The 15,014-nt window shown below is 63.6% G+C and overlaps 2 protein-coding genes across 2 annotated transcripts; both read right to left on the reverse strand.

Moving 5' to 3' along the window:
* Window positions 1–230: 230 nt before the first annotated feature.
* On the reverse strand, window positions 231–5,916 carry LOC148223161 (maestro heat-like repeat-containing protein family member 7). Its single transcript, XM_088167507.1, has 15 exons — window positions 5,802–5,916; window positions 5,422–5,486; window positions 4,736–5,308; window positions 4,427–4,605; window positions 4,060–4,195; window positions 3,643–3,830; window positions 3,423–3,560; window positions 3,029–3,143; window positions 2,726–2,857; window positions 2,304–2,480; window positions 2,027–2,182; window positions 1,796–1,897; window positions 1,376–1,478; window positions 1,071–1,127; window positions 231–759 (listed from the first exon to the last, which is right to left on the reverse strand). Exons 1-15 carry the CDS (start codon window positions 5,914–5,916, stop codon window positions 623–625), a joined length of 2,373 nt encoding a protein of 790 aa, XP_088023633.1. The 3' UTR covers window positions 231–622.
* A 2,604-nt stretch (window positions 5,917–8,520) lies between these two features.
* Window positions 8,521–13,835, reverse strand: LOC148223162 (maestro heat-like repeat-containing protein family member 7). Its single transcript, XM_088167508.1, has 15 exons — window positions 13,721–13,835; window positions 13,321–13,385; window positions 12,635–13,207; window positions 12,326–12,504; window positions 11,959–12,094; window positions 11,542–11,729; window positions 11,322–11,459; window positions 10,928–11,042; window positions 10,624–10,755; window positions 10,202–10,378; window positions 9,925–10,080; window positions 9,694–9,795; window positions 9,274–9,376; window positions 8,969–9,025; window positions 8,521–8,657 (listed from the first exon to the last, which is right to left on the reverse strand). Exons 1-15 carry the CDS (start codon window positions 13,833–13,835, stop codon window positions 8,521–8,523), a joined length of 2,373 nt encoding a protein of 790 aa, XP_088023634.1.
* Between the last annotated feature and the right edge of the window lie 1,179 nt (window positions 13,836–15,014).

Genomic DNA, 15,014 nt, shown 5'->3' on the forward strand with positions numbered 1-15,014 from the left:
AACAAGTCCAGGTGCCAGACAGTCTTTCTGTGGTTTGCTGGCTTATTTTGACTTTTGTACACATGAGAAATGGACTTTGGCACTTGAAGTCTTAAAAGCTTTCGTGAGACTCAGCTGCTTACTGCTTACTCTGTCTGTGCACAGAACATAGCATGGAAGAGAAGGGCAGCAGGGCCCTGTGTGTCCCAGGGCTCAGGTTTGGCGCCGCTTTGGATCCACAGAGACGTGGGTAAAGTGAACAAACCAAACTTTATTAAGGGAAGGCGAAGCGAAGGGGTGAGCTGGGAGGTAAAAAAGGGGATGGGCAGGGCCTGAGGAACGGAGGGAGGGAGCTGCCAACGGGCAGAGAGAAAGCAGAAGCTCCTGGAGCTTCCCACAGGCTCAGCTGTGACCAGCACGAGCTGTGCCTGGAGCTCCAGCTGGTCCCCTGTGCTCTGCAGCTGCAAGGGAACGCGAAGCGAAGGGGTGAGCTGGGAGGTAAAAAAGGGGATGGGCAGGGCCTCAGGAATGGAGGGGGAGGAAGCTGCCAACAGCGAGGGAGACGGCAGAAGCTCCTGGAGCTTCCCACAGGCTCAGCTGTGACCAGCACGAGCTGTGCCTGGAGCTCCAGCTGGTCCCATCTTCAACGGGAACCAGAGGTCGCCGAAGAACACCGGTCCTCCTGATCCAGCAGAAGTTCGGCACATCTTCCGTCGAACGTCAGCTGGATGAACTGGCTCAAGAAGGAGGGGCTCTCGTCTTCCCTCAGGGCTTGAAGGGCTGCAAGAGAGAAGAACAGAGCCACAGTCAGAGGCTGGATTGCGGGAATCCAAGGGAATCCTGCCAGGGCCATCCCAAACAGATCCTGCCATGGCCACGAGGGAGCGGGAGACAAGGCCAGAAGGTGCTGGCCACGGATCGCCCCCCGTGTCCCTGAAAGCTGTCGGTGCTCGGCCCACGCCGGCCCTGGTCCGCACAGGGAGCAGAGCCCTCCGCAGCCCGGGCAGGGATTGGAGCTCCGTGCCCGCCATTTGCAGCCGCCCCCGGCGGCCCCCGCTGCCACGAGGACGAGGGCGGCTGCCCTCACTCACCCTCGCTGAGGACCTGGAGCTCCTCCTTCTGTCCCAGCAGGAGCGTTCCGGCGAGTCCTGGCAACACAGAGCCCGTGGCGGCCCCAGCGGCACAGCTGCCCCCCACGGGCGCTGCCAGCCCTGCGGCCACACGGCCTCGTCCCCCGGCAGGGCTCAGCCCGGGCCCCTGCCCACGGTGCCGCCCAAGGGCGCGGCTGCGGGAGGGCAGGCGGGGCTGCGCCACGCCGGGCCCGGCTCCCGCTGCCGGGGCAGCAGCCGGGCGGGGAGGCGGGGAGGCGGGGAGGGCCGGCGGGCTGGCGGCTCACCGATGAACCTGACGGCCGCCCGTCGCAGGCGCTGCTGGGGGTTCTGCAGGCACGGTAGGGCCCAGCGCAGGTGCTCGGCCGCTCGGCTCTCGTCCTCCAGCAGCTGCGGAGAGCGCCAGGAGGGAAGGCTTGGCGCGGGCTCTGCCCCTCTGCCGGGCGCTGCCTGCGCCCAGCCCCGGCCTCCCCGGCCCGCACAGCGCCGAGGCCCGGCTGGGCCGGGGCTCCGCGGGCACCTGGCTCGGGGCCGGAGGAGCCCGGCCAGGAGCCCTCCCGCCCCAGGCGAGGGAGCAGCGTGCGGGGCGCAGGCTGGCTGCCCTGGGTGCGGCGCTGGGCAGGGCCACAGCTGCCGGCCCCGCACCCTGAGCTCCGAGGGCAGGGGGCTTCTCCAGCCTGCGGCCGGGGCTTCCAGGCTGGCCTTACCAGGCGCTCGGCGAAATTCATGCGCCTCTCCTGGGTCAGCGGCTCCTCGAGATCTCTCCTGCTCAGGAACCGTGCCGCACAAAGCAGGGTTTCGCGAGAGGCCTGGGGAGCAGCAGAGAGCCGGAGGTGGCACCGGAGCGCGGGACACGGCACTCGCGTCCCTGTGCAAGGCCAGGGCAGGAGGCAGCCGAGCCCCCGGCCAGGGATGCAGCAGCTGACACGAAACCTCACCTCCGCCACGCGCTGGTTCTCGTCGTGCCAGCGCAAGAAGAGTGGAAGCAGGCTCTGGTTCACAGTTCTCGTGAGAGCCTTTTTCCCCTCTTCCACTACCAGCTCCATCACCTTGCGGAAGAGCTGGATGGAGAGCAGCTGCACACGGCTGTTGTCCTGGAGGAAAGGAGAAGACCTCAGCACTGACTACGCTGGGCCCAGCAGGGCAAAGGCCCAAAACTGCCCAGGGCACAAAGTTCCCGGGCAGCATCCAGTGCCCGTGGACACAGAGCCTTACGTTCTCAAAGTGTGGCAGGAGTGACTCAGTCAGTTTCAGGGCAGTGGCACTGGATATCTTGAGGTCTTTTTCCTGGAGCATGTGGGTGAGCACAGAGAGGGTCATCGCAACCATCTCTCCATCTGGATCAGCCAGCTGCTTCACCAGGAGATGACACAGGCTGCATATTCCTCCGCTCTGTGTGCAACACAAGGCTGTGCTGTGAAATCCTGGAGGGCTGCAGCACCAACAGCGCCCTGGCCCTGCAACCCCACTCAGCTGCATCAGGGCCCAGAGGCCTGTGCCGAGGCAGCTGAACTGGGAGGCAGGAGAGCTGGGAGCAGCTGCCTCAGCTGCTGAATCCCAGGCAAACCCAAGGGGCTGCGTTCCCCAGCCCCACGCTGCCAGCGCGGCTTCAGCCACTGCCCCCTTCTCACCAGCGAGGGCTCCTTGCTGAGCACCACGAGGCCTCTGAGCTGCAGGCGCAGCCTGTCCCTGCTCTCGCTCGGCAGGTGCCTGGACATGACCAGCAGGGCACCGTGCCCGTGTTTGCTCAAGTCCAGACACTCCAGGAGCTGAAAGGCACAGGGCAGTGACAGGGGACAGGCCGGCAGGAGCGAGGAACCGCCCAGGGCCGGGCCCAGGCAGAAGCGCCGGACGCGCGCCCCGTGCCAGGCGGCCGCAGCTCCGAGAGGCCAGAGAGCTGGGATGCAACTCAGGCAGGAAGCGCTGGCCCTCAGGCTCACCTCCACAAAGAACGCCAGGACAGGCAGATCCCAGCGTGGCTGCTTCCAGATGAGCAGGCTGAGCAGGTGCTCGGCGATGCAGGAACACAAGGGTCTCAAGCTACGGCGCATTTCCCTGGCAGGGGGAGAAAGGCACCGAGGCCCTGAGCCAGGCAGGCAGAGCTCTGCCAGGAGTGACTGACAGAGGTGTGATGATTGCCCAGCACCCTGCGAGGGCACTGGGCCCTTTGGGAAGCGGCTGCTCCTGGGCACCCTCCTCTCCCAGCCTTTTCCAGTCTGCTCGGCCGTTCCTTGGTGCCAAGGCCCCCTCACCCACAACCACGGGGACGGTGTGGGGCACTCCGGGCACAGGGCACCAGTGCTGCTGGTGCTGGTGGGGAGACGGGGGTCTCACCTGGCCAGCAGACCCACTGCATAGTGCTGGGTGCCGGCACAGAGCATGGTGTCCCAGACCCGCTTGTGCTCCAGAGCCACCAGCTTTTTGTCACAGCCCAGTTGGGAGAACAGAGCCTTCATGGTCTGCACTGCAAACCTGTGTGCAGAACAAAGGCCAGGTCACGCTGGGAGCACTGGCCCTGGCCACAAGGGCACGGGAAGGACAGGGCGACTGGAACCTGTTTGGGTTGCTGGGAAGGCGGTGTTCTTCCCGGCATGTTGTCCAGAAATTCTCAACTTCCTGTGACATCTGCTCTGTGGTGCTGAAAATTTGGAAGAGCAGAGCCACGAACAGATGGGTAGAATAAAGGAGTATTGCGGTGTGCCACTGAGGCACACGGATCATCACCCACAGCACCACAGTTGCCTGCAAAAGACAAAGCGCCCCGAGGCAGCGCTCAGTGCCGAGGTGTCCGTGTGGCAGGGCCCCAGGAGAGACACAGGGGGAGCTCCCGGCCTGCTGCCCCTGAGCCTGCCCCTAGCCCAGCTTTCAGCCCAGCCCCTGAGGCTGGGGGCTGCAGGGCACTGGGCAGAGCATGGAGAGCTGCTGGAGAGGCCACCTGGAGGGCGAGCAAAGGCCAGTTGCATAAACTCACAGCCAGGGCAAAGATGGCCTCGTTGTCCTCTCTGGAGAAGAACATGCCGTCCTCCATCACAGAGAGCAGCGCTGCAAGCACCTCCTGCACTGCCAGTCCCGATGAGCCGATGGTTGTCCACATCAGGGCGGCAGCTCTGTGGGACCAGAGCCGCGCATCAGTACCACGCCCTGCACAGCTGCCCGGGGCCGGGTGACAGAGCCCTGGCGCCCTGAGGGGCAGGGAGGGAGCACGGCAGCAGGAACAGTGGGGCCCAAGGACCCCGGAGCTCTCTGCCTGTCTGGCAGAGCCCACTGGACAGGCTGCACAGAGCGATGGCCCTACAGGCCAGGGAGCCCTGAGCTCTCGAGGCAGCTGTGCCCCGTACCTGTCACACGATGGGGCACAGTGCAGGAGGCTCATCACCACGTTAGCAGCGTGTTCTTCAGCCAGTGTCACAAAGTAATTTTCCAGCCCGATATCCATAGTCATAGAGGACACAAGTCTCTGGTGAATGTCCTTCACCATGGCCGGCACCTGGACGAGGCACGGGGAGGACTTGGAGCGCTGTCCAAGGCAGCAACTTCCGCAGCTTCCACCAAGAAGCTCTTCCCTTCCCACTGCACTGTGCTGGCCTCAAAGGCTGAAGGGGCACATGATCGTGGGAGGCCTTCAGCCCTGGCCCCAGGGTGCTTACCTGCTGCGGAGAAAAAACACCCTTCTCCTGGAAGAAATCCAGAGCAGGAGCAGGAATGGCAGTCTCAGTGGCTGGGAGGTCAGTCTCTGAGCTGTCCCATGTGAGAGTGTCTGTGCTGGCCGTGTCCTCAGTCTGGGCCATGTCCTCACTCTGGGCCATGTCCTCAGTCTGGGCCGTGTCCTCAGTCTGGGCCATGTCCTCAGTCTGGGCCATGTCCTCAGTCTGGGCCGTGTCCTCAATCTGGGCCATGTTCTCAGTCTGGGCCGTGTCCTCAGTCTGGGCCGTGTCCTCAGTCTGGGCCGTGTCCTCAGTCTGGGCCATGTCCTCAGTCTGGGCCATGTCCTCAATCTGGGCCATGTCCTCAGACTGGGCCATGTTCTCAGTCTGGACCGTGTCAGCCTTTGCCATGCCCTCAGCTGTTGCCCTGGCAGCGCTTTCTGCACTTGCAGAGGACGCTGTGCTGGCTCTAGGCCCTGCCTGCAGCTGGGTCAGCCTGGAGTCAGGCTCAGCCGTGTCCTCGGTTGCTGTGGCCCTGGTCCTCCTACGCCGAATGCGCAGGAACTTCCGCAGCACCTGCAGCAGAACGAAGGGCGGGAAGGGAGGGACGCTCCATGGAGTGCTCCAAGCGCGGTGCTGGGCCGAGCAGTGACAGCAGGCCCAGCCCAGGTGGGGATGGCCGCAGGTACCTGCACAGCTCTACGGAAGCGGCCACGAGCGGGGTCCTGCTCCTGTGTCCGGTCCTTCCCTGCATCTGGCACAGAGCGAGCACAGCCAGAGCTGAGGGGCCGTGGGAGAGGCCGGAGAACGCAGCCCAGCCCTGCGCTCCCTGGGCAGGGACAGCCCCCAGATGGCCAGGGATGGAGCATGGCCACTAGAGGGGCAGCCCTGGCCCGTGTTCTGTCCTCTCTCTGGGCAAGTCCAGAGGGGATGGGATGGGATGGGATGGGATGGGATGGGATGGGATGGGATGGGATGGGATGGGATGGGATGGGATGGGATGGGGTGGGATGGGATGGGGCCAACCTGGCTGTGAGCCCCAGCCCTGTGGCCCAGCTCTGCCACTCACCGTCCTGCAGGATCTCCAACTGCTCCAGTTCTTGAGGCTGCTGTGCTGGGGCAGCTGCAGGGCCATTCTTTTTCCCCCGACGCGTCTTGAAGAAGCTGAGCATTCTGCCCGCCATCTTCCTGTCTTACCTCGAGGGCACTTTCGAGACAGATGCCTCGGAAAGGTCAGAGTCCGGGAGCGCCGCAGTCACTCCTTGAAGGTGCCTGCGACAGAGAAGCCTCAGGAAGGCTACAGGACAGCAAGTCCTGCACTCTGGTCTCGAGGGCTCCTGCCACAATGACAGGAGACTCCTCGTGAAGGATTGAAGTCACCAATTCCTACGGCCTGGCCACGAGGGCACTGGCCGCAGGGATGGTAGATGCCTCGGAAAAGGTTCCGAGTCACCGAGTGGCGCAGTCTGGCCACAAGGCCAGCCACAGGGATGGATGGGAGATGTCTCGGGAAAGCTCCGGGTCAGGCACAAACGAGTTGGCTGTGCGGGGGCTCCTCACAGCACCGCTCTCTCCGTCCTGTCCCGTCGCGTGCACCGAGCACTCTGGCGTGGCCGCGCCACTGCCAGCACCTATGTCACCGTGTGTCACAAAGGGCTGCTTGGACACCGTGTTCCACCTGTTCCATGGTGTCTGTGCTGTACTGTGTCACAAAGGGCCCTTGGACATGCTGCCACGGGGCCGCCCCCAGCCCACCCGAAGTGCCCCAGTGTCTGTGACAGCCTGAGACACACCGAGACCGGCCAAGTGCTCAGGGAAGGACTCTCCACGGTGCCTGGCCCGCACAGCCCAGCTCGGTGCTGGGCCTGGAGCACAGCAGCTTCCAGCCAGCAAGAGGCAAACGCATCTTGCCTAGAGTTAAAAACACACCAGATAGGGAAAATGGCATTAGTGTGTGGAATAAAGGCCTTTGAATTCACAGCTCTCCAAGAGAGCTTTGGGGCTCTCAGCTGGGCAGAGATGATGTGGCTCACACCTGTGCTGAAATGGGGGAACACACCCTGCTGCAGGTGCTTGGCTTGGTCTCCGCAGGCCCAGGCAGATGCCAAAGCTGCTCTTCACAGCCTTCTCCCTTCCCACGCCCCTCTGCCCCTCTGAGCGCAAGGAGCCTCAAGGAGGCCCTGAAAGGAGCACAGGAAGCCAAAGGAAGGCAGCTGCACCTACCTCACTGGGGGCTCCTGGGGGAGCACTGTCCTTGAGTAGCAAGCATCTCCTCCAAAGGCATTTCCCCACGTTTGTACATGTCCTGGGGTACACCAACATGCGCTTAGGAAAACGTGGCAAGGCTGAATTACTTCTGGTCCTTGCAATACAGCCACTCCAGCTCGAGCTCATCTCCCTTCCCCCGGGTGGGTTTCCACGTGTCGCTTCGGGCACGCAGCCCCGGGCCCCCTACAAACACGAGCTGCCCGCTGCCTCTTCACGGCCTCAACTCCCGCCGGCGGTCTCGGCAGCCAAACCAGGCTGTTGCCAGCCAGAGAGCAGAGCCCTGTTCCCGCAGGAGGCTCTGGTGAGCACCTTCCAGGACTCTGCTCTGTGCCCACAGCACTTCTCATGCTCACTCAGAACGCTCTGGGGACAGTAGAGCACAAGCTGGCCGGCTCTGGGCTCAGCAGAACCCAAACTCAGGCAGGCGCAGGGAGACGCAGCGGCTGTTTTGCAGCCATGCCCAAGAGAGATGGAAGGGTACCCTGCCTCTGGTCTCACTCGTTGGGTTTCTGACTGGGTCTGAGGCAGGGGCTGCCATTCCTCTCTTGTGGGGAGACCAGAACCCCCAGAACCTCACCCAGCGTGCAGGCACTGCCTGACAGCGCTCCGTCCCCTGGGATGGTCGCGCCTCTGAGTCTCAGCCACTCCGCCACTACTGCTACTGCTGCTGCTGCTTCATGTGCTTTTAGGCACACTCAAAGCTCACTGTTAGGCCACGTTGGCCTCCGGTTCTTCCCTTTTCCCATCCCTGTGTAGGGATGGAGCATTGCTGTGCTCTTCAGGCTGCTGTGCTGGGGCAGCTGCAGGCCCTTTGAACAGCCCGAGCAATCTGCCCACCAATCCACTATCTGGCTTTGCAGCCATTGTGAATAAAGAGGCCTTGAGAAAGCTCCGAGTTAACAAGTCCAGGTGCCAGACAGTCTTTCTGTGGTTTGCTGGCTTATTTTGACTTTTGTACACATGAGAAATGGACTTTGGCACTTGAAGTCTTAAAAGCTTTCGTGAGACTCAGCTGCTTACTGCTTACTCTGTCTGTGCACAGAACATAGCATGGAAGAGAAGGGCAGCAGGGCCCTGTGTGTCCCAGGGCTCAGGTTTGGCGCCGCTTTGGATCCACAGAGACGTGGGTAAAGTGAACAAACCAAACTTTATTAAGGGAAGGCGAAGCGAAGGGGTGAGCTGGGAGGTAAAAAAGGGGATGGGCAGGGCCTGAGGAACGGAGGGAGGGAGCTGCCAACGGGCAGAGAGAAAGCAGAAGCTCCTGGAGCTTCCCACAGGCTCAGCTGTGACCAGCACGAGCTGTGCCTGGAGCTCCAGCTGGTCCCCTGTGCTCTGCAGCTGCAAGGGAACGCGAAGCGAAGGGGTGAGCTGGGAGGTAAAAAAGGGGATGGGCAGGGCCTCAGGAATGGAGGGGGAGGAAGCTGCCAACAGCGAGGGAGACGGCAGAAGCTCCTGGAGCTTCCCACAGGCTCAGCTGTGACCAGCACGAGCTGTGCCTGGAGCTCCAGCTGGTCCCATCTTCAACGGGAACCAGAGGTCGCCGAAGAACACTGTTCCTCCTGATCCAGCAGAAGTTCGGCACATCTTCCGTCGAACGTCAGCTGGATGAACTGGCTCAAGAAGGAGGGGCTCTCGTCTTCCCTCAGGGCTTGAAGGGCTGCAAGAGAGAAGAACAGAGCCACAGTCAGAGGCTGGATTGCGGGAATCCAAGGGAATCCTGCCAGGGCCATCCCAAACAGATCCTGCCATGGCCACGAGGGAGCGGGAGACAAGGCCAGAAGGTGCTGGCCACGGATCGCCCCCCGTGTCCCTGAAAGCTGTCGGTGCTCGGCCCACGCCGGCCCTGGTCCGCACAGGGAGCAGAGCCCTCCGCAGCCCGGGCAGGGATTGGAGCTCCGTGCCCGCCATTTGCAGCCGCCCCCGGCGGCCCCCGCTGCCACGAGGACGAGGGCGGCTGCCCTCACTCACCCTCGCTGAGGACCTGGAGCTCCTCCTTCTGTCCCAGCAGGAGCGTTCCGGCGAGTCCTGGCAACACAGAGCCCGTGGCGGCCCCAGCGGCACAGCTGCCCCCCACGGGCGCTGCCAGCCCTGCGGCCACACGGCCTCGTCCCCCGGCAGGGCTCAGCCCGGGCCCCTGCCCACGGTGCCGCCCAAGGGCGCGGCTGCGGGAGGGCAGGCGGGGCTGCGCCGCGCCGGGCCCGGCTCCCGCTGCCGGGGCAGCAGCCGGGCGGGGAGGCGGGGAGGCGGGGAGGGCCGGCGGGCTGGCGGCTCACCGATGAACCTGACGGCCGCCCGTCGCAGGCGCTGCTGGGGGTTCTGCAGGCACGGTAGGGCCCAGCGCAGGTGCTCGGCCGCTCGGCTCTCGTCCTCCAGCAGCTGCGGAGAGCGCCAGGAGGGAAGGCTTGGCGCGGGCTCTGCCCCTCTGCCGGGCGCTGCCTGCGCCCAGCCCCGGCCTCCCCGGCCCGCACAGCGCCGAGGCCCGGCTGGGCCGGGGCTCCGCGGGCACCTGGCTCGGGGCCGGAGGAGCCCGGCCAGGAGCCCTCCCGCCCCAGGCGAGGGAGCAGCGTGCGGGGCGCAGGCTGGCTGCCCTGGGTGCGGCGCTGGGCAGGGCCACAGCTGCCGGCCCCGCACCCTGAGCTCCGAGGGCAGGGGGCTTCTCCAGCCTGCGGCCGGGGCTTCCAGGCTGGCCTTACCAGGCGCTCGGCGAAATTCATGCGCCTCTCCTGGGTCAGCGGCTCCTCGAGATCTCTCCTGCTCAGGAACCGTGCCGCACAAAGCAGGGTTTCGCGAGAGGCCTGGGGAGCAGCAGAGAGCCGGAGGTGGCACCGGAGCGCGGGACACGGCACTCGCGTCCCTGTGCAAGGCCAGGGCAGGAGGCAGCCGAGCCCCCGGCCAGGGATGCAGCAGCTGACACGAAACCTCACCTCCGCCACGCGCTGGTTCTCGTCGTGCCAGCGCAAGAAGAGTGGAAGCAGGCTCTGGTTCACAGTTCTCGTGAGAGCCTTTTTCCCCTCTTCCACTACCAGCTCCATCACCTTGCGGAAGAGCTGGATGGAGAGCAGCTGCACACGGCTGTTGTCCTGGAGGAAAGGAGAAGACCTCAGCACTGACTACGCTGGGCCCAGCAGGGCAAAGGCCCAAAACTGCCCAGGGCACAAAGTTCCCGGGCAGCATCCAGTGCCCGTGGACACAGAGCCTTACGTTCTCAAAGTGTGGCAGGAGTGACTCAGTCAGTTTCAGGGCAGTGGCACTGGATATCTTGAGGTCTTTTTCCTGGAGCATGTGGGTGAGCACAGAGAGGGTCATCGCAACCATCTCTCCATCTGGATCAGCCAGCTGCTTCACCAGGAGATGACACAGGCTGCATATTCCTCCGCTCTGTGTGCAACACAAGGCTGTGCTGTGAAATCCTGGAGGGCTGCAGCACCAACAGCGCCCTGGCCCTGCAACCCCACTCAGCTGCATCAGGGCCCAGAGGCCTGTGCCGAGGCAGCTGAACTGGGAGGCAGGAGAGCTGGGAGCAGCTGCCTCAGCTGCTGAATCCCAGGCAAACCCAAGGGGCTGCGTTCCCCAGCCCCACGCTGCCAGCGCGGCTTCAGCCACTGCCCCCTTCTCACCAGCGAGGGCTCCTTGCTGAGCACCACGAGGCCTCTGAGCTGCAGGCGCAGCCTGTCCCTGCTCTCGCTCGGCAGGTGCCTGGACATGACCAGCAGGGCACCGTGCCCGTGTTTGCTCAAGTCCAGACACTCCAGGAGCTGAAAGGCACAGGGCAGTGACAGGGGACAGGCCGGCAGGAGCGAGGAACCGCCCAGGGCCGGGCCCAGGCAGAAGCGCCGGACGCGCGCCCCCGTGCCAGGCGGCCGCAGCTCCGAGAGGCCAGAGAGCTGGGATGCAACTCAGGCAGGAAGCGCTGGCCCTCAGGCTCACCTCCACAAAGAACGCCAGGACAGGCAGATCCCAGCGTGGCTGCTTCCAGATGAGCAGGCTGAGCAGGTGCTCGGCGATGCAGGAACACAAGGGTCTCAAGCTACGGCGCATTTCCCTGGCAGGGGGAGAAAGGCACCGAGGCCCTGAGCCAGGCAGGCAGAGCTCTGCCAGGAGTGACTGACAGAGGTGTGATGATTGCCCAGCACCCTGCGAGGGCACTGGGCCCTTTGGGAAGCGGCTGCTCCTGGGCACCCTCCTCTCCCAGCCTTTTCCAGTCTGCTCGGCCGTTCCTTGGTGCCAAGGCCCCCTCACCCACAACCACGGGGACGGTGTGGGGCACTCCGGGCACAGGGCACCAGTGCTGCTGGTGCTGGTGGGGAGACGGGGGTCTCACCTGGCCAGCAGACCCACTGCATAGTGCTGGGTGCCGGCACAGAGCATGGTGTCCCAGACCCGCTTGTGCTCCAGAGCCACCAGCTTTTTGTCACAGCCCAGTTGGGAGAACAGAGCCTTCATGGTCTGCACTGCAAACCTGTGTGCAGAACAAAGGCCAGGTCACGCTGGGAGCACTGGCCCTGGCCACAAGGGCACGGGAAGGACAGGGCGACTGGAACCTGTTTGGGTTGCTGGGAAGGCGGTGTTCTTCCCGGCATGTTGTCCAGAAATTCTCAACTTCCTGTGACATCTGCTCTGTGGTGCTGAAAATTTGGAAGAGCAGAGCCACGAACAGATGGGTAGAATAAAGGAGTATTGCGGTGTGCCACTGAGGCACACGGATCATCACCCACAGCACCACAGTTGCCTGCAAAAGACAAAGCGCCCCGAGGCAGCGCTCAGTGCCGAGGTGTCCGTGTGGCAGGGCCCCAGGAGAGACACAGGGGGAGCTCCCGGCCTGCTGCCCCTGAGCCTGCCCCTAGCCCAGCTTTCAGCCCAGCCCCTGAGGCTGGGGGCTGCAGGGCACTGGGCAGAGCATGGAGAGCTGCTGGAGAGGCCACCTGGAGGGCGAGCAAAGGCCAGTTGCATAAACTCACAGCCAGGGCAAAGATGGCCTCGTTGTCCTCTCTGGAGAAGAACATGCCGTCCTCCATCACAGAGAGCAGCGCTGCAAGCACCTCCTGCACTGCCAGTCCCGATGAGCCGATGGTTGTCCACATCAGGGCGGCAGCTCTGTGGGACCAGAGCCGCGCATCAGTACCACGCCCTGCACAGCTGCCCGGGGCCGGGTGACAGAGCCCTGGCGCCCTGAGGGGCAGGGAGGGAGCACGGCAGCAGGAACAGTGGGGCCCAAGGACCCCGGAGCTCTCTGCCTGTCTGGCAGAGCCCACTGGACAGGCTGCACAGAGCGATGGCCCTACAGGCCAGGGAGCCCTGAGCTCTCGAGGCAGCTGTGCCCCGTACCTGTCACACGATGGGGCACAGTGCAGGAGGCTCATCACCACGTTAGCAGCGTGTTCTTCAGCCAGTGTCACAAAGTAATTTTCCAGCCCGATATCCATAGTCATAGAGGACACAAGTCTCTGGTGAATGTCCTTCACCATGGCCGGCACCTGGACGAGGCACGGGGAGGACTTGGAGCGCTGTCCAAGGCAGCAACTTCCGCAGCTTCCACCAAGAAGCTCTTCCCTTCCCACTGCACTGTGCTGGCCTCAAAGGCTGAAGGGGCACATGATCGTGGGAGGCCTTCAGCCCTGGCCCCAGGGTGCTTACCTGCTGCGGAGAAAAAACACCCTTCTCCTGGAAGAAATCCAGAGCAGGAGCAGGAATGGCAGTCTCAGTGGCTGGGAGGTCAGTCTCTGAGCTGTCCCATGTGAGAGTGTCTGTGCTGGCCGTGTCCTCAGTCTGGGCCATGTCCTCACTCTGGGCCATGTCCTCAGTCTGGGCCGTGTCCTCAGTCTGGGCCATGTCCTCAGTCTGGGCCATGTCCTCACTCTGGGCCATGTCCTCAGTCTGGGCCGTGTCCTCAATCTGGGCCATGTTCTCAGTCTGGGCCGTGTCCTCAGTCTGGGCCGTGTCCTCAGTCTGGGCCGTGTCCTCAGTCTGGGCCGTGTCCTCAATCTGGGCCATGTCCTCAGACTGGGCCATGTTCTCAGTCTGGACCGTGTCAGCCTTTGCCATGCCCTCAGCTGTTGCCCTGGCAGCGCTTTCTGCACTTGCAGAGGACGCTGTGCTGGCTCTAGGCCCTGCCTGCAGCTGGGTCAGCCTGGAGTCAGGCTCAGCCGTGTCCTCGGTTGCTGTGGCCCTGGTCCTCCTACGCCGAATGCGCAGGAACTTCCGCAGCACCTGCAGCAGAACGAAGGGCGGGAAGGGAGGGACGCTCCATGGAGTGCTCCAAGCGCGGTGCTGGGCCGAGCAGTGACAGCAGGCCCGGCCCAGGTGGGGATGGCCGCAGGTACCTGCACAGCTCTACGGAAGCGGCCACGAGCGGGGTCCTGCTCCTGTGTCCGGTCCTTCCCTGCATCTGGCACAGAGCGAGCACAGCCAGAGCTGAGGGGCCGTGGGAGAGGCCGGAGAACGCAGCCCAGCCCTGCGCTCCCTGGGCAGGGACAGCCCCCAGATGGCCAGGGATGGAGCATGGCCACTAGAGGGGCAGCCCTGGCCCGTGTTCCGTCCTGTCTCTGGGCATGTCCAGAGGGGATGGGATGGGATGGGATGGGATGGGATGGGATGGGATGGGATGGGATGGGATGGGATGGGATGGGATGGGATGGGATGGGATGGGATGGGATGGGGTGGGATGGGATGGGGCCAACCTGGCTGTGAGCCCCAGCCCTGTGGCCCAGCTCTGCCACTCACCGTCCTGCAGGATCTCCAACTGCTCCAGTTCTTGAGGCTGCTGTGCTGGGGCAGCTGCAGGGCCATTCTTTTTCCCCCGACGCGTCTTGAAGAAGCTGAGCATTCTGCCCACCATCTTCCTGTCTTACCTCGAGGGCACTTTCGAGACAGATGCCTCGGAAAGGTCAGAGTCCGGGAGCGCCGCAGTCACTCCTTGAAGGTGCCTGCGACAGAGAAGCCTCAGGAAGGCTACAGGACAGCAAGTCCTGCACTCTGGTCTCGAGGGCTCCTGCCACAATGACAGGAGACTCCTCGTGAAGGATTGAAGTCACCAATTCCTACGGCCTGGCCACGAGGGCACTGGCCGCAGGGATGGTAGATGCCTCGGAAAAGGTTCCGAGTCACCGAGTGGCGCAGTCTGGCCACAAGGCCAGCCACAGGGATGGATGGGAGATGCCTCGGGAAAGCTCCGGGTCAGGCACAAACGAGTTGGCTGTGCGGGGGCTCCTCACAGCACCGCTCTCTCCGTCCTGTCCCGTCGCGTGCACCGAGCACTCTGGCGTGGCCGCGCCACTGCCAGCACCTATGTCACCGTGTGTCACAAAGGGCTGCTTGGACACCGTGTTCCACCTGTTCCATGGTGTCTGTGCTGTACTGTGTCACAAAGGGCCCTTGGACATGCTGCCACGGGGCCGCCCCCAGCCCACCCGAAGTGCCCCAGTGTCTGTGACAGCCTGAGACACACCGAGACCGGCCAAGTGCTCAGGGAAGGACTCTCCACGGTGCCTGGCCCGCACAGCCCAGCTCGGTGCTGGGCCTGGAGCACAGCAGCTTCCAGCCAGCAAGAGGCAAACGCATCTTGCCAAGAGTTAAAAACACACCAGATAGGGAAAATGGCATTAGTGTGTGGAATAAAGGCCTTTGAATTCACAGCTCTCCAAGAGAGCTTTGGGGCTCTCAGCTGGGCAGAGATGATGTGGCTCACACCTGTGCTGAAATGGGGGAACACACCCTGCTGCAGGTGCTTGGCTTGGTCTCCGCAGGCCCAGGCAGATGCCAAAGCTGCTCTTCACAGCCTTCTCCCTTCCCACGCCCCTCTGCCCCTCTGAGTGCAAGGAGCCTCAAGGAGGCCCTGAAAGGAGCACAGGAAGCCAAAGGAAGGCAGCTGCACCTACCTCACTGGGGGCTCCTGGGGGAGCACTGTCCTTGAGTAGCAAGCATCTCCTCCAAAGGCATTTCCCCACGTTTGTACATGTCCTGGGGTACACCAACATGCGCTTAGGAAAACGTGGCAAGGCTGAATTACTTCTGGTCC

Source organism: Sturnus vulgaris, chromosome 7 (genome assembly GCF_052056855.1).
Source record: "Sturnus vulgaris isolate bStuVul1 chromosome 7, bStuVul1.hap1, whole genome shotgun sequence".
Lineage (NCBI taxonomy): Eukaryota > Metazoa > Chordata > Aves > Passeriformes > Sturnidae > Sturnus > Sturnus vulgaris.